The sequence below is a fragment of the Amblyomma americanum genome, chromosome 1 (assembly GCF_052857255.1).
Source record: "Amblyomma americanum isolate KBUSLIRL-KWMA chromosome 1, ASM5285725v1, whole genome shotgun sequence".
NCBI lineage: Eukaryota > Metazoa > Arthropoda > Arachnida > Ixodida > Ixodidae > Amblyomma > Amblyomma americanum.
In genome coordinates this window covers 269832898-269860751 of record NC_135497.1, presented here as the reverse complement: position 1 = coordinate 269860751, position 27854 = coordinate 269832898, and the positions used below count along the sequence as shown (strand labels likewise).

Genomic DNA, 27854 nt, shown 5'->3' with positions numbered 1-27854 from the left:
TTTTGCACCCAACTTTTGTATTCATGTCCTAGTATTGATACACACATTCAATATTTTTCTCCAACAGAGCTGCGAGAACTTCATTCATCCCTCAACTACTTGAAAGACAAGGTACCTAGTTCTTTTTCTTTTCATAATATAATGAACTGAACTGCAGCCACGTTTCTAGAATGTTGGGGACTTGCAAGTACCGTTCTTTTATTGTGACTCTGGAAACAGTAATTCCTTGTGGCAGTCCTCATTAAATTTTCAGATGTTGTTCTAGCAGTATTGCTTGTCATCATTCTTTCTGCTGCACATTTTACATGTAATTGTAGAAATCCTCACCCATCATTTCTTCTGCTTTCTGAGCTAGTCATATTGAGTTCCATCTGCTGATTGGGCCTCGTGCAATTTAGTAGACTGTACTAAAATGGCTGCAGATGTTTCAATTTGTGCATCATCCCCATGCTGTTGTCATTCTTTGTTACATTCTTTTCTTTTAGCTTGCTGTGGATGTTACGATAGTTCATAAAATGTGGTGCTCTTATTTGAAATTTTGTTTTTTTCTGAATATGCATATTCGGTATAAAGGTATGTGGTGTGTCTGTGAAGCAAACACAAACATTACGTGCAGCAGCTGACCATTAGTGTCTGCAACATGCTCTGTCTGCAAACGTCTTGCTTTCAGCCAGCACCTTTTTTCACAGAACCAACAATGGCGCAACACTGTGGATTGTTTAATCATGAAAAGCCGCCGCGGTGGCTGAGTGGTTACGGCGCTCGGCTGCCGGCCCGAAAGACGCGGGTTCGATCCCGGCCGCAGCGGTCGAATTTCGATGGAGGCGAAATTCTAGAGGCCCGTGTACTGTGCGATGTTAGTGCACGTTAAAGAATCCCAGGTGGTCGAAATTTCCGGAGCTCTTCACTACGGCGTCTCTCATAGCCTGAGTCGCTTTGGGACGTTAAACCCCCATAAACCATAAACCATGTTTAATCATGAAAAAGATTGGCATGCTTTGCATGCCCTTGTCATGTTTGCACTCACAAAAGTTGAGAGAGACCAGAAAACTTTATTTATGATTGCTTGCCATTTTGCCATTGTCACTCAAGTTACAGTTAATCAAAGTTTGCAAAGCTTCATTCCATTCTTTTGTTGTGTTTTTTCATACATATTGTCTTTTTAGGATTCCAGCTGGAATGAATGTGATACTTATGGTTTATGTGAAAGTTTTTCTTCCTTTGAGTGAATGGCCAGAGAATATTTCTTTGTTTTGGTCCTGTGGCCACAAGCATGATTGACTGCAACCCTTTTTGTTGTGTATAGTAGCAGTTTGACAGAACTAGTTGGGAAGGCCCTAAACTCAAGATTTTTGTCTTTATTATTCACCTACATTCAGCATTTTTTGGCCATTCATTGTCCCTCTTCAGTGCCTTTTTCTGTGTAGTCTTTTCTAGAGTGGGTGCAGTGGCTTAACCATGAGGCTTTAGCCAGTTTTTATGCCTGGCTTTTTGACATTGCAGTCTACCTAGCACTACAATGCATTGCACATTCACATTGCAACCTATGGTCATGGAAGCCATATGGTGGGTTGTTTTTTCTGTGTACTAAGTACTTTTTTTTTCAGCTTCTTACTTGCAGTTATCAATGAAATTTATGGATTAAGTTATCATTGTGATTACTGTATTATCAACCAGTTTTGTATCTCTTATAGAAATCAAGAGAACACTATTTGCATAATAATATGTAGTAGAAATATATGATATATTATACTGCATCTGTGTCATGGTGCTGTTTTAACGTGTATGTGGCACTTTTGCGCCATAATACTGGGGTAAAACTAACTAGCTGTTTTAACACTGCAGGACAGTGATTTGTTGAAACATAGGGTTGTTTCAATGACATCTTAAGTGTTTGTGTATAGAATGGTTGATGTATGACCTTGCATTTTGTAACATCATGAAATGGTACCCTTGTTACTATATTGCCATCATATCCCCCAGGAGGTTATGGCACTTTGCATTTTTGGTGATCTGTAAGGGGCCATAATATTTTTATCAGTGTGTAGCTGAAATCTGAGAAGGTAAGAGCCTTCTCCAATTGTGCTTTTTTTTTATTGCATTGCAGTTAAACAAGACTGGCCAGAAGCTCTCAGCTGCCTCTTGCTCAGGCCCCATTGAGTTCAACTTCACTTCGCTGCCAAGCTCTCTTGCCTCCAGTAGCAATTGTGTACCCTTGTCGAGGGTTGCTACTTCTGCTTCATCACTGGTATGGCAAACTTTTCAGCTGCCTTAATGTGTGGGAAGAAAGTGTACATAGTTTGCATTGACGTTATAGCGGCCGCCATCTTAAGGTCCAGAAAGCACGGCGAAAGCCTGGGCATTTCTCTAATCCGCGTATAGCCAACGAGTTCCCGCATACACTGTGGGGGCTAGCCTGTACACCCAAGGATACCCCACAGGGGCATCTGCTTCATGCCGAGTGTTTGGACCTTTTAAGGCCCCTCGGCAAAGGCAACACACGACTTTGTCCCCAACTTCTTGTAGACGGCACCTCTGGCCTGACCTGGCCGGGGAAAATCGGTGGTCTCCTTTTCCTATCCTCCCCTCTATCTTTCACTTTCCTATCCTCTTTCTCACAGCCCTCCTGTCTCCTATTCACTTCTTAGGTTTCCCTTTTTTCCTGGCAGCGAGGGTTAACCTTGGGTGGCAAACTACTTTCTTTTGTCATATTGGGTTATAGTTAAAAGTCAAAGCATCTTTATTTTCTAAAGTACATGGCAGTGCATAACAAAATATTTGGACTGATAGCCGTAATGCTAGTGAAACGGTCCAGTGCAAAATTAAATAAAATGCACCTGGTAGCCGCAATGAGCAAAAAAACAACAAAATTAAACAGAAAAAAACAAACAAACAGGAATAAAAATTGCTTGGAAACAAAATACGCACTTGAAGTAACACTTTATAGCAAATCAATTAACAAAAAAAAAACCATAGAGTGGTAAGGAACAGGAAAGAAAAGTTCACAAAGGTCAACAAGCCGTTAAAAAGGTGGGTGTCAGGGCCTGGGTGTCAGGGCCCTTCTTGGCTGTTAATAAAAACTTGCAGCACAGCTTGAAGTTATTTGTAAGTTTCACATTAATAGACACTGTGTTCCAGACTTTTGCACTGGAAAATTGAACTACGCGTTCCCCGTACACATTGCGACAGGCAGGCAAATTGAAATTTTCATTTAATGCATGCCTTGTGTTACAGTATGGCAGTAAGAAAAAAGATAGTGGTAGAGGAGTATTAGTAATAATATTATTTACCAATACACACGGTTTGTAATTAAGCATGGATGCAAACGACAATATACGGGACAATAGGGTGTACAGCTGGCGTGGGGCAGGGCTTGCTTGCAAGTTCCTGTTCCATCCCCTTGTTGGGCTCCATGGTGGGTGGCTGACCGTAGCCAAAAAAATATACATATCCTATGGCTCCCCCTCTTTCGTCAAATGATTGCCCTCTCAAGAAAGGGCAGACCGATGTAACCAAACAATTCCTCCAAAAAACAAGTCTTTCCGAAAAACCACATTGTGCCCAGTGACGATCCTGAAAAACCAGCAAGGAAAATGTTCCCTTCCATAGTTGCTAAATGTCTTAAAGAAGCATTGGGCTTAGGTTACAAGGTCACCAAACTAGCTAGCGATGACTTGCTCCTAGAGATCCGTGACAAAGTTCAGGTAACTGAGCTTTCAAATATCCTGTCATTTGGGGACATTTGTGTCTGTCACACCCCACAGGTCACTAAACACAGTCAGCGGTATGATCTCAGAAATTGATTTTCTGGATCTCATCGAGGAGGAACTGCTCGACAGCCTCGCCGATCAAAATGTCACAAAAGTCCAATGAATCAAAATAAAAGATGAGAAAGAAATCCCAAACGAAGCACCTTGTATTGACTCACTTGCTGCAAACTCCCAGGTTCTGTTGAAGTGAGGTACACAAAGATCGCAGTGTGCCCATATATCCCAAACCCGAGGTGTTAGTTCAATTGCCAAAGATTTGGCCATGGCTCCCAGAGCTGCTGTGGCCATAACACCTGTGCGAAATGCACTTTAAAAGAACATGCCTCTGAAAACTGCAATGCCGCATTCCGCTGTGCTAACTGTGAAGTCGAGCACTCTGCTTACTCCAGGTCCTGCCTATCGTGGAAGGCATAAAAATAAAACATTGAAAACAAAAGAAAACATTTCATTTAAATACGCAAGGCCACGTATCACAATGACAAACAACTTTTCTTTTACCCTACACACTAACTTTGTCGATGTGGTGCGACGGGCGATCCATCACACTGGCCTGTGGCACCTGCCTGAACCACACGCAGTGAGGCTGTAGCAGGGCCATCCTCACCGCAGGTAGATGTAGCTAATGGTACTCCACCACCTCCAAAGCAGGTCGGTCACGCTGCCTGCTGGTGAGTCTCACGCAAAGACCCATGTGCAGTCTGCATAGTAGTCCAGTGCCTCTGAAGAGATGATGGGAGCCAGGGTAGCTCAGTGCCATCGACATGGTAGGGATGGAGGAACTCCCTGGATCGGAAAAAGGGACAAGACCCCAATTATGGGGCCAATCCAAACATAGTTTTCCACCCCACATACATAAAATAAGATGGCATTCATAATGCATTGTAACTGCAGAGGACTTATAAATAAGCTTAGTGACATAAATGACATCTTGACTTCATTCTCTCTTGTTGCTTGTGCCTGCAGGAAACTAACCTAGGTCCCGAGCATGTTAATGTACTAAAAAAATATAAGGTATTCCGCCATGACCGAGAGCATGCAAGCAAGCTTTCAGGAAGGGTAGCCATTGTTGTGCAAAGTAGTATAGCAGCCCATGAAGTGAAACTTAAAGCTAAATTTGAGGCTGTAGCAACCACTCTGCTTGCATACAAAAGTATTACCGTGAGCTCCGTATACCTCGAGTCACACCTGAAACTAACCCACATAGTTAGAAAACCTTTAAGATCAACTACCAGAACCTTATCTGGTAGTTGGTGATTTTAACGCACATTCATCTTTCTGGAGAAGTGAAAAGCAGATACCAGAGGTCAAATTATAGAGCATTTTATTCTGAGCAGTAATATTTGTTTGTTGGACACTGGTAAAGCTACATACTGCTCCCCAACCTCGGGGAAAATCAGCTGTTTCGATTTTTTCCTTTTAGTTCACCGTCAATTTTTAATGATTTTAAATGGGATGTCATTGACAACCCATATGGCTGCGATCACCTTCCTGTACTAATCAGTTTAACATCTCCACCGGAAGTTATCCCAACAAAACTGCAACGTTGGAAGCTTCATTTAAGACTGGAAACTTTTTGGAGCAAAAGCCACCTTAGAAAAAAATGGGTTTAGAAAATCTCAGCATCGATAAGATAAATGAAAAGTTCACGAATTATATCAACTGCTGCACACTCAGCTATTCCTTAGTCTTCAGGAGTGGTACGACAAAACGACCAGTGTGGTGGACAAAAGACTGCAAGGAAGCAAAAAAAAAACGACAAAATAAAGCTTGGGGCACATTTCGCAGGTGCCGGATGCAGGAGGACCTCGTAAATTTAAAAAAAGGAAAGAGCTAAAACTCATCCGTCGCAGTGCTGAGAAGGCATCATGGCAGAGCTATGTCTCATTTATAAACAGTCAAATCACATCTAAAAAAAATGTGGGAGCAGGTTCGAAAATTAAATGACAGCTTGTCACCGTTCAAAATTCCTCTTTTGACAATACCTGCCACACAAACAAGCATAGAGGAACAGGCAGACATATTTTGGGAACACTTCACTGCATTTTCCAGTTCGTCACAGTATACGCAGTCATGTCTAAAATGCAAATATGTTGCAGAAAAACAAAATTCCAACAAGTGGCAGTGCAGACGAACGATACCATTTAATTACCATCCAAGAAATCAATCGAGTACTGTTTGTTGGAAAAAAAAACTGCTCCAGGACCAGACCAGATACACTATGAAATGCTTAGACATCTTTCCCAGCCTGCCGTAGAGGCACTCTTGAATTTATTTAAGAAAATATTCATAGAAGGAAAAATACCTAAGGAATGGAAAAGAGCCATTATAGTACCATTCCGGAAAAACCTAGAAAACCACAAACTTCCCCTAGTGGCAATAGGCCAATAGCCCTTACAAGCTGTCTCGCCAAATCTTTTGAAAGTGTCCGGATTATAAGACTAACTTTTATCCTTGAATCCCGCGAATTTCTTGACATCCATCAATGCGGTTTTAAACAGGCATGCTCAACAACTGATCATCTAGTTCTCCTTGAAAATACAATCCGAGACACTTTTGTACACAAACAGCACTGTCTTGAAGTCTTCTTCGATATGGAGAAAGCATATGTTATAACCTGGAGGTTTGGGACCTTCCGTGACCTGGGGACCTATGCACCCGCGGTAGGATGTTCAACTGCCTGAATGACTTCCTGTCCAACTGTTACTTCTCTCTTCGTCTAGGCTCACACCTCTCAAGGAACTTCATTCATGAAAATGGAGTACCTCAGGGATGTTTATTAAGCACGACGCTATTTATCATAAAAATGAATTCCATAACTAAAATAATCCTGAAGTCCATTATGTATTCAGTCTACGTTGACAATCTTCAAATAGCCTGCCCATCCTCAAACGTAGCAACATGTGAGAGGCAAATACAATTGAAAATAAACAAACTATTGACATGGGCAGATAGGAATGGTTTCTAGTTTTCTACAAAGAAAACAGTGGCTGTTCTGTTCTTGCTCAAACGAAGCCTACAAGCAGACCCCACCTTACACCTAAACGAAAGCGAATTGCCTCTAAATAACAAACAAATTTCTAGGCATTACATTTCATAAAAAACTCAATTTCTACCTCACATAAACGCTCTTTTAGAAAGCCTTGCAGTCCCTGAACGTACTCAAAGTACTTTCAGGAAAACACTAGGGATCTGATAGAACATGTCTTTTGCAAATTTACCGCTCTGTAGTATGCTCTGCCTTCGATTATGGATGGGTAGTGTATGGGTCAGCGAGACCATCCTACCTTAAACGACTAGATCCAGTACAAAACACAGGTTTGCGTCTCTCAACTGGTGCATACAGAACTTCCCCCATGAATAGTCTTTGTGTTGAAACAGGTGAACCGCCCCTCACAGATAGAACAACGCTTATGTGCGCATACATACTAAAAATAAAGTCCCTGCCGAAGCGCCTCTGTTACCCTATAGTCGCAAAGTGCCCTTCCAAGGCTCTCTTCAATAATAAGCACCAATCAATAAGACCTCTCTTATTGCACTTCGAACATAAATGTCGAGTTAGGATTGCTGAATGCCCTACCTGAAATTACCCCGACATAATCCACTGCCGCTGTGGTACAGCTTACACTCTGTGTGTGACTTCACATTAACACACCTTCGCAAAAAACAAATGCCACATGAACACATACAAGAATATCTGGCTGTTAAAGAAAAATATGCAAGTTACACAGAATTTTACACAGATGGCTCAAAATCGTAAAATTATGTCAGCAGTGCTGCAGTACATGGAAAATGGGGGAAAAATGGTAAGACTGCCGAATTGTGCATCAATTTTCTGAGCCGAATGTATGCTGTGTGTATGCAGCTGTGGGCAGAATAATGAATTACATTATTGAAAACAGCATAATTTACACTGATTCGCTGAGCCTACTCCATGCGCTCCATTTTGGAAATGCAGCTGAGCCCCTAGTCAGAAGTATAATACACAACATAAAAAAAAAACGCAATAACAAGGTCACTTGATAAGATTCTGCTGGGTGCCGAGCCAAGTTGGGATAGAGGGAAATGGGAGAGCTGGCACAGGTGCTTCACGAGCTTGCTGTGGTGAAATCAAGAAAGTGAACATGCTGTATAGAGACTGCATGAAGTTAATACACACTAAGATGAAAGATAAATGGCAAGTGGCTTGGGAAAATGAAGTAAACAACAAACTACACTCTGTGAAGTCCATCTTAGGAGAATGGAAATCATGCAGGCATCAGAAACGTTTCATAGAAGTAATCTTGTGTCGATTTTGCATTGCACACACTCACTTAACATAATTTTCTGTTAACAAAACAAGACAAGCCCCTTCACAGTAAACCATATTTTATTCCCATGCTCGAAACGCGAAAAAGTAAGAAAAAAGTTCTTTACTCAATTTTATAAAGAATGCATTCCTCTTAATTCGGTACTGCTCTTAAGTGATTATGCAATTGTTGACATGTCTTATGTTTTTAGGTCTTTAAAGGAGGTAGGTTTTCTTCAAAAACTGAATCCTGATCTGCTGTTCTGCTTGATTCTTGATGCGCCTTAGCCATGTTCTCATTCCTGAGAAGAGGGCTGAGGTTTTTATTTGGTTGGTCGGGAGCCTCGATGATGATGAATCAACTTTTATTAAGCCAGAAATAAATTGGTGGAGCACGCAGGCACCAGGTGGGGTGGTTCTTTAGTTACGGGACCCATATGTTTCCAGCAGCTCCTGGCCCCTGTCCGTCAGTGCGAGCTGAATTGGTAAGGCGGGGCTGGATAACAAGGTCTCCCATCGCTCAAGGGGTTGGGGATTGGGGGTGTTGGCGTGAAGGGGAGGAGGTGGGGGGTCTTGAGTTTTGTGCACTCTGCCAAGATGTGTGGCAGGGTGCCCTTTTCTCGTTTGCAAAAAGGACAGAGAATATCGTGTTCCGCAGGGTACATGTGGTTCATCAGTATGGGGTGCGCAAATGATCCCGCCTGCGCTCTACGCATGATCGTCTGTTGTTGCCTGGTGAGTTTGGGGTGCGGTTCTGGCAGTCTGTACCTTTCCTTGCGGTACATCCGGGTAATGTCCTGAAAGCTGGTGACAGGGTGCGGTGGCTCTTCCGGCTCGTGCTCGGCCCGGATTGACATTTCTCGGGCATGGTAGTCGGCGATGATGTTGCCTGCTACCTGCGAGTGAGCCGGGACCCACACGAGCTCTATGGCTCTTCCCGGAAGCTTTCACTTGGATAGAATGGCTCGGGTTGCAGAGGAGATCAGAGGAGAGCAGACCCCCCTGCGGAAGCTTCCGTAGGCTGTCTTCGAGTCTGTGACCACGGTGTCCACGCTCGGCTGTGCGAGTGCGAGGGCCACGGCCGCTTCTTCGGCAACTGCGGAGTCTGTTGTCTTCAGGGACACGCTGACGATCAGCCTGTCTTTTGATGTAACCACCACCACTGCACGGTCACTGTGTTTTCGGAGCAAGGCGTCCGTGTAGAGGACCCTGGGGTTCTCTTCCAGCTCCCGGGCTATGGCTTTGGCCCGCGCGGTGTGCCTCTCGTCGTCCTTGCCCGGCGTCATATTCTGGGGAAGAGGTTTGGTCTGATTGGTCGTCTTCCAGTCCTCTGGAAGGGCTGCCTTGATGGGTACTGGCTCGATCTGCTACCCTATCTTGCGTAGGACGGTTCGTCCGTGCGCAGTGTGACTTAGCCGGATTCTCTGATTAGAGAGGTAGGCTTCGATCCTCCATCGTGTTGTGGGTGCCCATGTCTAGCAGTCTTTGCATGGACGAGTATATGGGCATGCCCAGTGCTTGCTTCGTTGCCTTATGAAGCATCGTGTTTAGGGTGTCCCTGTTTGCCTTCGTCAGCTGGAGATACGGGGCGGAGTACGTAACCCGCGACACGACGAACGCGCATACCAGGCGCATGGCATCGTCCTCTTTAAGGCCTCGGTTTCTGTTAGATAGCCTCCGAAGCATACTAAGTATCTGTTCGGTTGTAGTCTTGATCTTCGTGACTGCGGCGTGTGCCTTCCCGTCACGCTGAAGTAGTAGGCCGAGAATGCTAATCTGCTGTGTTGGCTTGATGACCGTTCCGTCGATGGTGATGATCACGTTCGGTGGCAGCTCCTTCTTGGATTTTCCTGGTTGGATCATGAGCGGCTCTGATTTCTGGGGAGCGCAGCTCAGTCCGCACGACTTTGCGTACTCGTGTACGGTCGTTGCCGCCCGTTGCAAGGCTTCCTCCGTCCAGGCATTGGACCCGGCTCGGGTTGTCCACACCGTAATATTGTTGGCGTAAAACGCGTGGTCCATGCCTTCGATTTGCTTGAGTAGATCGGGCAGGGGTAGTAGGGCCAGACTGAAGAGCAGGGGCGACAAGACTGATCCCTGGGGGGTGCCACTATCGCCGAGCTAGACAGGGTCCGACTTCTCCTCCCCTATCCTGATGGTCGCCGTTTGGTTTGACAGAAAATCTTTTATGCAGCTGAATGTCTTTCGGTCACACCTGGTTTTGTTCAGACTCTGCAACACGCTTGCATGGGACACGTCAAATACTCCCTTCAGGTCAAGGGCGAGTATCCTGCGCGGCGCGTGCCTCCTTGCGGGCTTGACGACCGGTTTGTGGAGTTGGATCAACACGTCTTGGGTGCTGAGATGTTGCCTGAAGCCGTACATCGTCTCCGGCATCTGATCCATTTTTTCGAGGTGCTTCTGCAGCCGGCGAAGGACAATGCGCTCCATCACCTTCCCCACGCAGGACATGAGGGAGATGGGCCGCATGTTGTCTATCGTGAGGGCCTTGCCTTTGGAATGAAGCGGACCTTGGCGTCCTTCCATTCCTTGGACAACCGTGAGCTCTCCCAGGCTTTGTTGATGTGCTCTAGGAGGCCGCGGGCGGCTGTACCGCTCATGTTACCGAGTAGTTTGTAAGTTATGGCGTCCCTGCCGGGTGCACTTCTCTTGTTACTGTCATCTATCGCTGTCCATAGTTCTGTCATGGTAAACGGCCGGTCCAGCTCTTCGTTGTCAAGTCCTTTGTACCCCTCAGGCACCGGGTACTGGCCTTTCTCTGTCTTTAGGTACTTCGCCTTCAGGTCTTCCAGGAGTCTGTGGCCGTCTCCCTTGTACGTGTTCAATACTTTGGTGAGGTTGCGATTGGTCGCAGTTTTCTACTTAGCGGGTCGATCAGGTGCATCAAGAGACACCACGTCTTCCCCGTCGAGAGCTTGCCCTGCAGGCCGTCGCAGGTCTTCAGGGAGCAGGGAGCCTTGAGATCCTTGCCCAGCCAAGGATGGTCACTGAGGTTATCCGACCCTCTTTAAAGCTTTTACTAGTGGCCATTTTTAAAATCTCTCCTTTGTCATCACTATGTAGTATGGTGTTTTAGGCACTGTACATCACCTATCACTTTTCCAATTTTTATAAAATTCTGAAGAAAACTTTTCCTATACCTTGTGTTTGGTGCATGATGGCCTTAGCTGCTTATGTGCCATTAAGCCCAACACGACTACAACACCCAAAGATAGCGCCCTTGACATCATGTGAAATCTATCTATCACCAGGAAAATTTATACGTGTAAAAAGGGAATTCTATATGTAAAGCTCTGAGTATGTAATATATGAACCTAAAGTGGTGGATGCAATCTATCTGTATTTTTGTCTGTGCGCTTTGAGTTATTGTGGATCCTTAATGGCCTCCTTTTTCTGCAGGTGTTATATTGCTTGTCTGTAGTTGATCAGTTTGCACTTTGAATTCAAGCTTGTTATGCATATATGACATGTTTCACATCTCTGTGCACTTCATTTTGACAAGCAGCTTTTTTGTGAGCCGCTGCAGTGGCTCAGTGGGTCGGCTGCTGACCCGAAAGACGCGGGTTCGATCCTAGCTGCAGTGATTGCTTTTCGATGGAGGCAAAATGATAGAGGCCCATGTACTGTGCGATGTCGGTGCACTTTTAAGAACCCCAGGTGGTTGAAATAATCCGGAACCCTCCACTACGCCATCAGGCCCGAGACTCTTTGGGACGTTAAATCCCATAAAACCAGAACGAGCAGCTTGTTGCATAATTCATGTTGCTGTTTTGCTAGCAGTGTGATTGAGTACTTTTATACAGCTCAACGGTTATGTAGCTTGTCTATACACCGCTCATAGTTATTAGTAGCATGCGCATTCTATGATGCATGTATAGCTGCTTCGAGTACACTGGATGAGTTATAATTAGCAAAATATAAACTTTCTGTTTTCACAATAGATTAGATTGTTTTAAATGCATTCAAATATTAAACAGCATGTTAAAAGGAATAGGTTTTCCGAATGCATGTTGCTGCACACCCGGCAAAATAACATAACCATACAGTGCTTTATTTTGGTAGCTGGCGCACAGTATGACCTTCTCGTTGGTATGTGCCCACGGCTATGATCTTTTCATTCATACATGAAAAAACAATTGCAGCAACTGTTTGACTGCCTCTTGGGAATCAATTTGAGAATCTACTGTGGTGAAGAGCAACGGTCATTTTGCATGCAGAGCCACAGAAATCGCACTTTGTTTTGGTGAAAATCTCAGCACGTGAAACAGTATTCACAGAATATTTATGCCACACATTTTTCACGTGTACTGATACCATTTGTAGATGAGTCCAGGTAAACACATGTTCAATTCAACATAGCCTTTTTAAATGCCATCAAAATGAAGGCTTATTGCAGAATGTTTGAAAAACTTAAATGCTTAATTTCGAAGGCTTTCATATTATTGTATTTTGCCAGGAAGGACCTGGCCATTATCACCTTTCGTTTTGTGAATTTGATGGTGCTTTTTCTGCAGAGTACTTAAAAGCCTAAGTGTTTTTACATAATGTGTTTAGCAAAGGCTTGATAGCTCACAATGTTTGACCGCTTCTGTTCAAGTGATTGGTGCAAGCAGTTTTTTTTTTTTTTGCAGATCAATTCAAAAAGGTGTAGATCAGGGACTCATACCACAGGAAAGCGGAATGCTCTGAATGGTGAGTTTATTGCTCTGTTAGCGATCTCCATCCATGTGCTGCTTGCATCTTGAGCCGCGAAGGCCTTAATACGTGAGAGCAGGTCTAACTGGTTTTATTTCCCTCCGCCCGCTAGAAACTGAAGTGCGAAAGCGAAAGTATTTCGAAAGAGGGTGGACAGCAAGGAGGACCCGTGCAGGCAACCGGAGACATAATAAAGTTCAGCCATTGTTTGGTAACAGCATAATGCTACAGCTCTCTGTAGCATTATTCTTAGTGTGCACTAGTGTCCCAACATTTAATCGGGAATGCAGTGGTAACATTTTGTTAGGATGGCTTCCGATGAGACTGCTCATATGGGCTAGCTTAACCCCTGGCCATATCTGGAGATCACAGGAAAGGGAAAGGAAAAAAGTCAGTGGAAAAGGGGAAATGGCTCTTACCTCAATATTCTTGCCTCTCCTACTGCCAGTGCATACATAAATTTTTGTATGTGGTTGCACATTGTGTAGTTATATTCATTAAACTTGTGCAATTCTCTGTTACACAAGTGATACAAGTTTAGTTACGTTTAGTTATGGAAACAGTGTAGTGAGCTTTGTGCATGCTTGCAAAGTATGAGATGCAATGTTGTTGCAAGTGGTAATTATACTATTGCACCCTTCACGATTTCTAGGGGTTGATTTCTTTTATCCATGTATAAGTGGTGGTAAATGAAATATATATAGGTGACTTATCTGGTGACTAGCCTTTCAGAAATACCATCATACAGTTTAGTATAGTAGTACTTAATGTTGTTATGTCTATTTGTTGTCACCAATAGTCGGGTTGTCTACTCGACCGCGGAAGCAGTGCCTGTCAGTTCGTGCCTCGGAAAAGTTATCCAGGATCGGTTAGATGGGTAGGGTAAATGACGCATAGGCTGTTTAGAAGGTTGGGGTGAGCTAACATGCTCATCGTATGCCGTGGCGGCGGTGACTCGCACTTCTAAGACTCGCTGGCTGTGCCGGCTCTCGTTCGGATCATCTGGTGGGTCGTGCCTCGACTTTTCTCTCGGGAGCAAACTTGTCAGCTTTGTCCCGGTTTGGGCGAGCACTTCCTTTTCAAGGGGTCCTCCCGACCCTGAGGCTATCAGTTCCCAGAATAAGAATAATCTGAGAAGGACGGAGGGGTTCGTTAGGGGGTCATCCCCTCTCGCGCCATCTAGCCTGTGCAGTCAGTACTGATGCCTGCACTGCTGGTGCTGCCACCTCTTGAGCATGAGTGAAACGCATTCGTTCATTTCTGTAGCGCTGTATATGAATTTTCAGTTACCTTGTAAAACTTAAAACAGCATGGTGTTTAGAGGGTATGAAACTGCATAATTGGTGTGATGCATGACAGGATTTGGAGAAAGGTAAAGGAACCTTTTCTCTCTCCATGTTTTTTTAAGCAACATCAATTAAGAGTGCTAATGTGCTATGAATGAATCCCTTGCTTATTTTATGAGTTTGCTAACATCTGTGGAGTTTGCTAACATCTCTGTGGTTGAGAAGTTATCTCGTAATCTCTTTATTCTTAATCTGTACAAGGCCGCCACGGTGGCTGAGTGGTTATGGCGCTCGGCTGCTGGCCTGAAAGACGCGGGTTCGATCCCGGCCACAGCGGTTGAATTTCGATGGAGGCGAAATTCTCGAGGCCCGTGTACTGTGCGATGCCAGTGCACGTTAAAGAACCCCAGGTGGTCGAAATTCCGGAGCTCTTCACTACGGTGTCTCTCATAGCCTGAGTCGCTTTGGGACGTTAAACCCCCTAAACCATAAACCAATCTTAATCTGTACAGCCCGCTGAGAGACAAAGGGACGGGTACTCCGGAACTGCTGGTTAGAAGCCTGGTTGGCAGCCAAAGTGCAGCTACTAGTAGTCGGAGATTTCAATGCCCCGCATCAGAATGGGGATGCGTTGCCAGCCAAAAATGGGATGGGGATGCGAGCCAGACAAAAAGGCAACATAGTATGGCAAGTGACCCAATACCTTGATCTTGCCATATTAAACAACCCGCAGGAATGCACGAGGCAAAGCAGTAGTGTAAGCTTCGACACGTCACCGGACCTAACGCTCGCTAAGAATATACTGGGAGCCGAATGGCTCAACTCGGGACGCACACTAGGTAGGGACCATTGCATTTCGGCCACCACCTTTAAAACAGCTAAACACAAAATAGTAAAGAAGACAAAGATCACGGATTGAGATAAATTCAGGGACTTAAGAGGGCAGACAGGTGAAGCAGAAATCACGAATCTCTATGATTGGATTGAGTCACTCAAGGACATTAAGCAAACCATAGCGGAGTTGCTGATAGAAGAAGAGGGCCATATTACAGATTTGCGGCTGCTCCATATGTGGGAAGCACACCTCAGCCTAACCTCAGCCTACAAAAGAGACTGAGGAAGCACAAACACAAGACCGCTAAGGAAACGCGTAGCCAAACTAGAAAGACAGATAGAAGCCTACACCCTGGAGCTTCAGGAAAAGCAGTGGGGTCAGAAATGCGACCGCATGAACGAACAGCTAGGTTGCAAAAAGACGTAACTGCTCAGACACCTGCTCTACCCGGCACAGACAAAATTGGCGTAGAGAAGTCAGCTCGCCAGACTGATCCGCAAATACGAGGGATCACAGAAGAGTTCTTGTTAGAACTACAGGATAGATATTTCAGCAAGGCCCCTTAGGCTGAACTACCAGACTATTGTGGGCTCTTGAATTCAGAGCTAGATGCAGAAATTGCGGAGGCAGGGGTTTGCTTTGCCATGGGGCAGCTCCGCACCATGTCTGTGAAGGTTCGGACGGGGTCACAAAGCATTAAGGAACTTAGACGCAAAATTGGTCGAGACAATCACGGGCCTTATGACTAAGTACTGGGACAGCGGAAAAATCCTGCAAGCCTGGAGACATACAAAGATTACTTTTATTCCCAAACCAGGGAAGAAACTAGACATTGCCAATCTGCGCCCCATCTCGCTCATCTCCTGCGTAGGCAAGCTCAAGGAGCTTGTGATCCTAAACAGACTGCAGGAGTATGTGAAGGATGATTTCATCCCCCCAACCATGCTAGGCTTCAGGCGTAATTTATCCACCCAGGATGTCATGCTCCAGCTCAAGGCAGACGTGATAGATCCTTGGAAAGGAACGTGCACCAAAGCAGTGCTAGGGCTGGACCGCAACAAAGCCTTCAATAACGTGGCGCATGAAACCATTCTCGAGAACCTCTCAGACATTAACCGAGGAGAAAAAATCTTCTGATACATCCGCTCATTTCTCAGCCGTGGGTTCGCGATAATCACGGCAGGCGAGATAGTCATTGCCTTTTCGGCTAGGGGGCAGAGGGACACCGCAGGGATCGGTACTGTCACCGTTTCTCTTCAATCTCTCCCTCATAAAAATTCCACCCAGACTAGAAGCCATATCCGGGCTGAGACACTTTCTACGCAGACGACATCACCCTCTGGGAGCGACGGTCAGATATTGGAAACATTGTAAATCGTAGTAGACACTCTCAGCTCGCAGGTCAAGCAGGCCTGACATGCTCACACCCAAAATCGGAGCTCCTGGTCATCAGAGACAAACCCAGAGGTCCCTGTTCCAGGAAACAAGCTTAACGTGTGCATGGGGGGACTTCCTGTCAAGGAGGTGCAGTCCATAAAGCTCTTGGTGGACTACATCTACAAGCTAACAGGAAAAACAAGGAAACCCTGGAAAAGCTGAAAACATCAGTTAATATGTCAATTAGGCTAATTAGAAAAATCACCAACCACAGGAGGGGGGGTAAAAGAAAGAGGCCTCTGCAGGATAGTGCAGGCATTTGTCTTGAGCAGGATGGTGTATGCACTGCCATACCTGAAGCTAGATGCCGCGGAGAAAGGCAAAGCCGAGTTGATAATTAGGCAAGCATATAAGGCAGCCTTAGGGCTGCCAAACTTCATGTCAACAGAAAGACTCCTGGGACTGGGAATACATCACACACTAAAGGAGCTCAAGGAGGCTCACCTCACGTTGCAAACAAAACGGCTTAAGCGCACCAAAGCTGGCAGATTCATACAGAGCGCCTAGGGATAGGCGTGGAACCTTCATCCGCGGACATGAAAACTGATATCCCGGCTCATTAGGAAGGGGCTGCAGATGAAACCACTGCCAAAGAATATCGCCCTTCACACCACGCAGGAAGGAGGGAAGCTAGGGCAATAGCTCTACATGAAAAATACGCAACAAACGAAAGAGCTGACTATGTAGACGCAGCAGAATGCACATCAAGCGGAGCGTTCGCACTTGCGGTGGTGGACGTGCGTGGGCGGCTGCGGGCCTCGGGGTTGGTAGTGACAAAATCTTCAGAAACAACGGAAGAGGCAGCTGTGGCACTAGCCATAGCTAGCACTTACGCTGATACAATCTTCTCAGATTCCAAATTGGCTGTCCGTAGCTTTGTGAGGGGCAGAATCTCACAACAGATACTGAAACTGACCAGGCAACCTCACAAAGAAATTAAGGTGATATTGGTGCTGGCTCACTCAGGGGAATCTGGGAAACGAGGCGACCCACAGCATGGCTCGAGGTTTCGTCAAGAGTCTATGGGTCATCTGTGTCCATGGGTTACTCCAAGGAGGGGCTGGCATCTTTCCACGGTATCACAAGCCATTGCAAATTGGAAAGGCACAAATTTCCACGACCTGACAAAACGTTGGGTAAGGCGCAAGAGACTGCCTGGAGGAAACTCCAAACGAGGTCCTTTCTTAGCTGTTGTATACTGGCAAAAATATACCTGGATGACTTTAACCCAGAGTGCATGTTCTGTGACGAAACAGCTACATATGATAACATACTATGGCAATGTAAAGAAGAACCTCCACAAGAAGATCTAGTACAAATTCCTTCTCTTGTGCAATGGGAGGCTGTTCTGGTCAGCTCGGATCCGGGCATTCAAGCCTTGGCCACAGAGTGGGCCACTAAGGTCGCTGCTAGCCATGGGCTGGAGGGCATCTAGTGTGGACTGTCTGTATCTGCACTTTGACGAAATAAACATTTTCTAATCCACTTGTAATGTTTGTGAGAAAGGGTGAGTTTAGGTTGCCTACATGCTCTTCTTACATACTTACATACATACATGCCTACATACTTCTTAATTAACGAAGTCCTGAACCACTCCTTGAGCGTGGTTAGTTCATGCATTCAGCAGGTGTGAACATTCCTGCCAATTTACATAAGCCTGTGGGGTGCGTAGCGCTCACAGTTAGTGAAAAGTGGGCTTTCCTTTGTTTCCTGTGGATGTTTTCCCGTCTGCTTTATATGGTTGAAGAGCCGCTACTCTGTGATAAGAGTTCCTGCATTATTTTGCGCCACTGCTTGCATAGTTCTCAAGGATAATGGTGAGAATGGTGTTAGTACCAGTGGGGGGGAATAGTGACTGGACGGGGCCTTGGTAGGTAAAGCATTGCTTCAAATGGTCAAATCAGAGAAAATGGAAAGAGGTTTTTAAGGTGGGGGAAAAATATTGTACAGTTGGGGTCAAAAGTTTGTGCACCATGTGTTTCTTAAATGACGCAGATAGCTCTATTATTATCCGGTGGCTGGAGACTACACTTGTGTAGGAGAAAGAACAAAATTTTGACTGTCACCTCCGCAAGTGTGATCTACAGCCGCCGGATAATTGCAGAGCTGTCGGCTTCGTTTGAGGAACACGTGGTCCACAGATTTTTGTCCCCGACTGTACCTGTAATTTCTCTATTGCTGCCTACTAGGAGGTGATCCTGAATTCTTTTGAGATGGCATTAGTTGTAAGGTGGGGCCCCACTTATTTCAAGGCTTGTTTTCTAGGACCAGGAGGTACTCCAGGGCCAATTTATTGAATAGTGCTTACATAGTGCAACCTTTTCTGATAGCATATGGCTCTTTATTTTCTCGGTAGGTATTCCGTTATCTCAAGCCCAGTCAAGAGAGAGAGGGCACATTCCATGCGAGCTCTCTCCTATCGAAAATGGGGCGTTGCTACACCATGGTGAAGTAGAATTCATGCGGTCACTGAGACAGCCCAGCACTCGAAGCAGCTTTGTGCCCTCCGGAACTGCTATCACCACTACCAACAATGTCACCTTCACCATAGATGGCATTGTTACAGAACACAGTTTGAGCACAGGTGGGCTCAGTGTGAAAAAAGCACATTATATCAATGATGAACTGCGGAAACAGTCACGTAGTTCTGGCAGCAAAGCTTTAGTAGGTAAGTGCTTTTCTCTTCTGTTTGATCATTTAGGATTGTTATCAACAGCTTTTCAAATGCTACCCAGTGCTGTGGTTAGTGGTTACGCACTGAACTACTGAGCTGGAGGACCCGGGTTTAACCTGGGCTACGGCAGCTGCATTTCTATGGAGGTGAAATGCAAAAAGCGCCCGTGTGCTTTGTGATGTTAGCATACTTTAAAAGGACCCCAGGTGGTCTCAATTGATCCAGAGTCCTCTGCTACAGCGTCCGTCATAGCCTGTGTGTCGGTTCGGCACGATAAACTCCACAATTTACATCTTTCAAGTGCTGTATCTACTTTGCTGTGTGCAAAAGCATTATGATTTGAAATGGCCTTCTGGCACTTTTTAATGAAGTTGCAGTGTGGGATTTTGGTATGAACATGTATCGTATACTGTGAGCCTTTTCCTACAAAAACTTTTATATTGTTTTGTGTAAGTGGACTTTCAAAGGGCAGTATAGTCATCTTTCAACACTTTTGACACACGCCAAACTCTCTGTGCTTGCATCACTTTCTTTGCTTCTCACTAAAAGCATACATCATTGTAGGTGCTAATGCTGCTGTTAGCTAATCAGGGACTTAATTTACAAAGCTGCTTACGGGTAAGAACAGTTCTTTGCTGGTTGTCATTTTGGGTATCGTCATTGGCTGCGAAGACTGGCCACTGCATTGGTAAAAACAAACTGTCAACCGTACTTATGTGCGAACAACTTTGGGAATCCACCTCCTGATTTGCTAGCAGGGTTTCTGACAAACTCAAGGCTGCACACATGTACCGAGAGAGTGGATAGCTGTCGGCCGTTGTTTTGCATTTTAAGCTGCGACCCTTGCGTGACTCTTGCCATTCCTGGGCTATCGCTGATTGCAGTGTTTTAAGGAAACCAGCCAGCAACTATTCTCAGCTCACATGCATCAGAGGCCTCCTGGAGGATGGTGGGCTATTCTAACAGCTGCAGGAAAAGTCAAGCCATCCTTAAAGAGAAATTGTGTTCTGTGGCATATGAAGGGGAACAGATTATCGATGGTTCCTTTGGGTGACAATGGATTCCAAGAGAAGGTTAATGGAGCAAAGGGTAGCAGACAGTCAGGTGGGCAGATAGGAAGTCTGTGGGGAAAGGATGGCAGCAGCTGTCACAGGACAGGGCTAATTTGAGATCGTTGAGAGAGGCCTTTGTTCTGCAGTGGCTCTAGCCAGGCTGCTGCTGGTGCTGCTGCTGATGATGATGACGGGAAATTATTTGGCTGACAAGGTTGAGGTGAAGTATTCCTGGTGGCAACTTGCCACTTTTAGCCCTTTCAGGCGCTTTGTACACAATTTTGTACACAGCAAACTCGCAGCTTTTTCTGAGAGTGCGGTGCACTTAGCAGTGATTTTATTGTTTGAGTTGAATTTAGCATCTTTCTAGTTGCAAAAAGGTTTTTTTTGTTGTGCCATATAGAGAATGCAATAGATATTTCGCATGAGCTGGGTATCACGTTGTCTGCCATTTTTATGCAGACAGGTTTTGCCGCCAGTGATCACATCGGTTGTTTTTGCTCGGTGTTGAGCATAATGTGCATCCTCGCAGAACAGAGTCATTCCACGATCTCTTGTATGCTTACTTGCCAAATCCAGGCATTTCGATATCACTATTTCTTTCTAAGCTGACTCTTTGTACGTAGCTTTGTACCTGTAGTCTTCACATATTTGTGAAAGCTTACTCAAAATACAAAATTATTTTTCTGTCTAACCAGTATATTCAAGACTCGTGAAAAGGAATTTGTTAGTTTTCCAGAGCAAAAGACCAGCAACTATTGTGAAGTCTTACTTGCTGGTCTTGTGAAGACTGACTTGCGGTCTTTTTCTCTGTAAAACTAACAAATTCACTTTCATGAGGCTTGAATATACTGGTTAGACAGAACAATAATTTTCTTTGATTAAAACAAAAAATGGCACCTGAAAGGTTTGAAGTGTCACAGGGTTGCTGTATCTCAAGGTGGCTTGTTTACCAGTGCAAGCTGAGATGCCTTGTTGCATATTATTTCATTTTATAGGTATTACAGAAAAACCTTAGATAAAGCTGTGAATTTATGAAATTCCTGCCATGTAGTACTAGTTTCATAAGCCTCCTGAAGGGACACTGCAGACAAATTGAAGTTGACCTGTATCAATAGATTACAGTGTTGTAATGACAGTGATGCTAGTTTCACTGACAGTGGAGCTTTTATAAGCTAGAAAAGTAAAAAAATAAATAAATACAGGGGTTGCCACCTCCAGTGTTTTCATAAGTAAACAAGGGGTAGGAAACTTCTATTATACCATTATCCAGCCAATCCGTATGTCGGCGCTAATTCCTCCCATAGCGGCTGGAGGAAAGGCATAGCGTTGTAATGGCAACGGTATCCAGCTGAAAAAAACTTCATCCCTGAGCAGGATTTGAACCCCCACTGGCTATAACAAAGCAGCTTTGTTTCGCTGTGCCTCAGACAATTCGGCCACCGCCAAAGCATGTTGTGCTGCGTCCATGTCCTTAATTTTTTTAAACGTCGGGTCTCCTTCAGTCACCAGGTGCGCTGAAGGAGCTGGAACCAAAACTAACTGGAGTTTCCTACCCTTGAGTAAACTGCAATATTTTTCAGACAGTTATTGTGCACGCATCCCTGAGGCTAGGTTATAGTGCCACTCAATTCCAAATGGTAATCACTGAGTACTTTCTTGTGTTGACGTCAAGTTTGAATCGAGTGGAGGGAAAGTTTCTAAATCCAATTTTCTCAGCAATAAATGAGTCTTGCTACTGAACAAATGTGAACATACTAGGAAAGAGCCATATATTATATAGTATTTACTAAGAACAAAAATTGGATGGAGGCGCCCTCACTGTCTCTTTAATTTCTTTTTGTACCATACTGCATGAAATGACTTAGCTCCTGTGAATAATAGTTGCACATATTATGTTGCTTGGATTTATCATTTTTTTCATGACCTTGATTTCTAGTAAAGCTTTGTGTCATTATAAATGGATAATTTTTCTTTTATTTTTGAACAAATCTGTCTTGGCAGTTCAGTGTAATGTATGCATAAGAAATGAAATAGAGAGCATTAACTGTGCTTAAGCAGTTCACTATAAAAAGTGTAAAATATAACAAATATGAGTGGATCAAGAAACAAGTAGAATACATGCACATGGAAATACACATACAGCATCAAAAGAAATTACAAGAATACGCTAAAAAAAAAAGTATGACCGATGATTACACAACTCCCTAATGTGAAATTTGAGCGCAGCGATATATTGAGGCAGAAAACTTGGACGACGCTTAAGCAACCCTTGAGTAGAGTGCGAAGCATTGCCGCTTTATTGCACAAGGCCTCTAGACTACTGCACTGAACGAACACTCCCCATTGGTGTACAGCGGCACGGTGCAGGATGCCTGGTAGCGGCGTCCTCTTCTGCGTTTTCTGCTCTCTGCGAGAATGTGTTGCAACATCCTTGCCTCATTGCCTCAAGGAGGGACGCTAGAGCCACAAAGGACAAGTCTTCATTTAGAGCATGCCACAAGGCACATGGCCCGCACATTCAGAGTAGCGTGTGCCCGTTCCCATAGTAAACGGTGTGGACTCTGCAAACAGTTTCCATAGATGCCCGTGTATGTGTTGATTGAGGGTTCGATTGCTGATCCATGGCTGACTGAAGTTGTGACCAGCAGTTCTGTTGTAGATCTTGGAATGATTCAAACATATTCAGCCACGCACCTGTGCAACAATTAAGCGGCTCACAATTTTTGCGCCAGGAATTTCCTCACTTGGGAAAGGCAGTGCGTTGTTTTTCAGAAACCCCCCAATGTGGGCTGCCTGAAACCGAAGGTTTATGGGGATATCTGCCTGCTATGCTATCCACCACAGTCACATTTGTGCATATGGTTGTGGTGCACTTTTTAAGCATGATGGTTTTCTGCAAGTTTGTTCGAGAAGTCATTGCTCGGCAGCCGGTGCAAACTGAGTTCGACCTCTCTCGCCAGCCCCGCTGTATGCTCTTCCACCACTTTCCATCTTGCGCTTCTGCCTTCCTCTCTTCCAACTCTACTCCCTCCTCTGCCTTTTCATCCTTATCCCCCTTTCATTATCACCTTACTTTCATCCTTCGCTGTGCTGTTCGCTTTGCTATAGCTCTGCTGGTTACGACAACGGTGACGACGTGCAAGCCAGGAGCGTGCGCCTAATGGCTGCATACTAGAAAAGGCTTGACAACTCAGCGCCAAAGAAACTGTTATCTGTATTTCTCAACTTTTCATAATGCACACCTGGCACTGCTTTTGGAAGTCATTTGTGGGTGTCAGGAAATTTACATTCAATATACAGTCGAACTTCAATATAACGAACACGGATATTACGAATCATTGGCTATATCAAACTCTTTGTGAATATTTTTGACAAACAAATGAAATTCCTACTTTATATATTGAATGCGATTGTCGGTGAAAGGGATAATCAAACCACCCAGCGTCAAACGGTGCATGTTTGGATTGCACATGGCAGGCTTCGCCGCACTACACAAGTGACTGGTGGTGATGCGGCAGGCGTTCGCGCCAAGGTTCGGGTTTTTATCCCACATTCGCCAACAGCGGCGTTGAGGTTGTGGTCAGGTAGTTGGCACGTGTTCATGCTTCTGGCATTCGTTGAAAGCGCCCTGGAAGGAGCAGCGCAGGCAGTTGAAAGCTTGCAGTAACAATCCTGGGCTCAGGTCAGCTGTCGTGGAGGTGGTGAAAACGGGGATAGCTTTCGCTCAGACGTACTGCTTTCCATGTGAAACGACTGTGATGAGGGGAAGGCAACCTAATGCACTCGATTTTTTGTGCCCCTGAAACTCTGCTAAAACCTGGGAAAAGGACTCTCCATGTCTCTAGTGATGTTCATACTGATTGAACAGCACACAAAAAGTTGACAAACACGAAGAAAGGTGGACACAGAACAGCGCTTGTCCTGTGTCCACCTTTCTTTGTGTCTGTCATCTTTCTGTGCACTTTTCAGTGATCATTACTAATTGCTCAACTCAACATTCTGCTAAGTTTCTAGAAAGGATCGCCTGAATTGTCATCCCTTCACTGACTAAATTGCACAGCTATTATGTGTGTTTATGATGAAATTTTATATGAATTTCAGCTGTATCGAACTTCTTTACCTGTTCGTTATAAGCCGCTGCGGAGGCTCGGTGGTTATGGTGCTCGGCTGGTGACCTGAAAGACGTGAATTCGATCCTGGCCGCGGCGGTTGCATTTTGATGGAGGTGAAATGCTAGAGGCCCGTGTACTGTGCGATGTCAATGCACGTTAATGAACCCTAGATGGTTGAAATTTCCGGAGCCCTTCATTATGGCGTCCCTCACAGTGCGAGTCACTCTGGGACATTAAACCCCCATAAACCAAACCAAACCTGTTCGCTATAACAAGGTTTCACTGTAAGACTTGCTTGGAATGTGCTTGTCTATTTTCCCGTAATTTGCTCTTGTCTCTGATGTGCAACTTTTTTTTGTCTTATTGGCTAATAGGGATTGTGGCCCAGATTGTGGATGTAGTTTCTATTCACCTTATGTACAGAAATGGTCGGCTTTTAAAATGTTCTTTAAGAACAAAGGAGTGACTCATAGCTGTTGAAGATTCTTCTGGTAGTTTTCAAAGCATGTTAGTACTTTTTTTTGCAAGATTTATAGCTTGTTACAGTTCCCCAGTAGAATTTAGGAAGCTGTGGAATAAATTTTAGGATTTGGATGAGATGATGTTTGGAAAGTTGTGAAGCTAAATGACGCACTGACAGTATAAGTATCCTACTGTGCTTTATCTGAAGCTAACTAGGAGTTGGTCTCCAGCATTGAATGCTACGTCTTAATATGCTGCTTACTATGGTTGGATGAATATTAAGCTCAACATTGATATCTAGTATCTTGTAACGCTGTGAAGTGTCTTCTAATGCTATGAAGTGTTGCAAAATATAATATTAAAGCTGCATCTTCAGTATTCAAACATATTTACTCGCTGCGCACTTTTAAAAAATTCAGGCTTTAAAAGGGGGTACGTAAATTATGCAAAGATTTTCTGAACACATCCTAAAAAATGCTACAAAGTTCATAACTCTCATTATTATACTGTATATTGCCACCTATATGTAGACCTCCCCAATCTTGCACCCCTTGCTGGCAGAAAAAAAAACTGACTCTAAATGTAAGACTCATACCCCCTCCCTCTCGGCCCCACGTTATGTAGTTCCCCGCGGGATGGTATGGCAGCATGCGCATAGCTCAGGGCAATAAATGCACAACAATACAATCCCGAAACCAACAGGAGGCAAAGGAGATAAAGGGCGTAATAAAACTGCACCCTCGTGTGCAGCCCAGTTGACTAGCGCAAACTGAACAGCACACAATTTGGTAGTTTCAGATTCGGGCGCGCGCTAGTGTTCGTACGGGAGAGCGACCGCCAGCGTGAGCCAGCCAGGTAAACGGCGCACAATTCGTGCCCTCGCCACTACCACCTTTTGTGACAGGACGCAGCTATGCGGTTGTGGCGATTTTCCAAAGCCTGTCTTGCGCGCACCTGCATGCATGCCGGTGGTCCGGTGCAGCGGAGAGTGCAAAATATGCGAGAAAGTTTTTTTTAAAAAATCCGGCAAAAAGTTGAGGGTGCGCAAATTGCATGTGGGCGCAAATTATGTGAGTAAATACGGTAACTTTTTTTGGTAGCCTTAGGCAGATTTTAATCTGTGCGAATTATTGCACATGTTTCCAGAACTAAAGCCTTGATTTCATTAGCCAAATTGTACATATACAGATTAAACTTTCACTCAGTTTTTTTTAGAGCTCAGCTCTTAAGCACCCGTTCGTGGGTTGAATGTCGTCCCTCGCTGTCACCGTCGGCCTTGGCGTAACTGGCAGAGAAAATGCAGAACACAGTAGCGGATTAAAGTACAGCGATAGCGAAGAGAGCACTAGGAGGAAAGGGGAGGAAGAGGTTACAGCGGCGGCTAGAAGACGGGCTCCGCAGCGGTGACCTGCTAAGAGATGGCGACAGAGTAATGCGCGCGGTAGTCTGTTTGCCCGAGGAGACTCTTACTGGCGGCAGACCGCTGTGGGCTGCTCAAGCCGAAACCCAAAGCCACCTCCGTTCCGCACTGAGTGTTCCGATACGGTGCACTATGGTTCAAGTGTCGCAGCAGCTCCACTCAAAAATTGCATTACCGTAAAGCGTAATAGTTGACCAATTTTTCGATGTACCATCTACAAAAATACTATGCTTGCATCTGCATGCTATAGCTCTGATAATTTTCAAGCACCAACACTTGTTATGAGGATATTTGTATTCTTGCAATACTGTATGCACTCAGTTTGAAAGGTGCTGTGGCAGCTTTAATGAGTGATTATGCTGCTGGATACCTTATTTTGTATATATTTATAGCTTTCCATATCATTGCATTGTCCGAGATGCTGCTGCTCTTTTAAATGTGAAACGTTAGTATGTGGGGCGGCTTTGATGGCTGAGCTTTCATAGTCACGGCCATTATAATGCTTGAAAAGTAATTTTACAAATTCAGAATGCAGGTTCAAGTGGCTGTTCTTTACCATAGTTGATGTTGATTTTCTTTTCTACACTTGTAAAAACTCTTTTGATGGTTTGAAAACAAAATTAAGTTTCATGTCTTGCGCAGGAAGCAGCAAGAAACTGCGTAGGCTGGTAGAGAAGCAGAAGAAGGCGGCAGAGCATCGACACAGCTCGGTCAAGTCACCACAGCATCAGACAGATCGCATTGCAAGCCATGTGGATGCCCACACATCTCCAGATGTGACAAGAGGATTCTCACCGAGGCTTGTTGATGCTGCGACTGACTGCCGACCACACAGCGCCACGTTTGCCACCCACACCTCAGCCACCCGTGGCCATGAGCAGTCTAAAAAATTGTTGGAAGGACATGATATTTCCAGGAGTAGTGTTATTCCGGATATAGTCGAAAATTCAAGCTTGCCTTCGGAAGACTGTGTGGAAGGGTATCTTGATTACCTAAAAAACAGGGCTACAATAGGAAGAGCAGAGGAGGCCCGGGGGGAACCAAACACTGCAGAAAATGTGTTGGGGAATGGATTGCAAGGGTATGAATACCCTTTTGAAAGTGACTGTCTTGGTTTGGCTTGGAATGAAGCTTCTGTTGACCCTGTCTGGAAACGAAAATTTGCATCTGTGCGTCAGCCAAAACAGTACAGAGGCTTTTCTCTCACGGTTGATCCATCCACTCGGAGAAAACCACATCAACCTAGTAAGTAATGCCTAAATGGTCTCTTGCTTTATGTGATTTTAAGTGATTCTTGGTGATGAACGACCCTTGAGTAACTGTGAAGGTGTGATGGCATAGCCCCAGGAAGTGAGCACAAAAGTAATACAGGGATAAAAAAAAACTGCTTTTTTGTTGCTCATGAATTTTTGTTTGCTCTATTGATGTGTATAGAAGTCGAGAAATTCTGCACCAGATATATGAATTGCAAATGTATTGTGCAGCTACATTGCAGCAATGAATTGGCACATTTCAATTTATGAGGTTCCATCAGTCTTTGTCCATCCAAAAAGTGTTAAATGGTACATTGAAGAACAAGATATGCTTTTGGCTTATCGTCAAGGGGCCCAAGGTTTCTTTATGATAAAAGAAAGATCTGGTTGTGTTTCTACTAGTTGCCTCTTGAATGCTTATTTGTGTGCTAAATTCATGCGTGTGACATGCAGAATTTATGAAATTAGTGCTGATTTATTATAGAAAATTGCTGATGTATATGAAGACTAAATAAGCAAATGAAGTCTGGTTTTGGCTTGTCCCCTGCT

General features: G+C 44.7%; 1 protein-coding gene across 4 annotated transcripts in view; it reads left to right on the top strand.

The window, feature by feature from the left end:
* LOC144115064 (uncharacterized) overlaps positions 1-27854 on the top strand; it is a 159817-nt gene that overhangs the window by 1165 nt on the left and 130798 nt on the right. For all 4 annotated transcript variants that reach the window (XM_077649199.1, XM_077649201.1, XM_077649200.1 and 1 more), the window contains exons 3-7: positions 68-111; positions 2108-2248; positions 12708-12768; positions 18686-18997; positions 26695-27297. In XM_077649199.1, the coding sequence (XP_077505325.1) occupies positions 68-111; positions 2108-2248; positions 12708-12768; positions 18686-18997; positions 26695-27297 (1161 nt within the window). The remainder of the gene's footprint in view (positions 1-67; positions 112-2107; positions 2249-12707; positions 12769-18685; positions 18998-26694; positions 27298-27854) is intronic.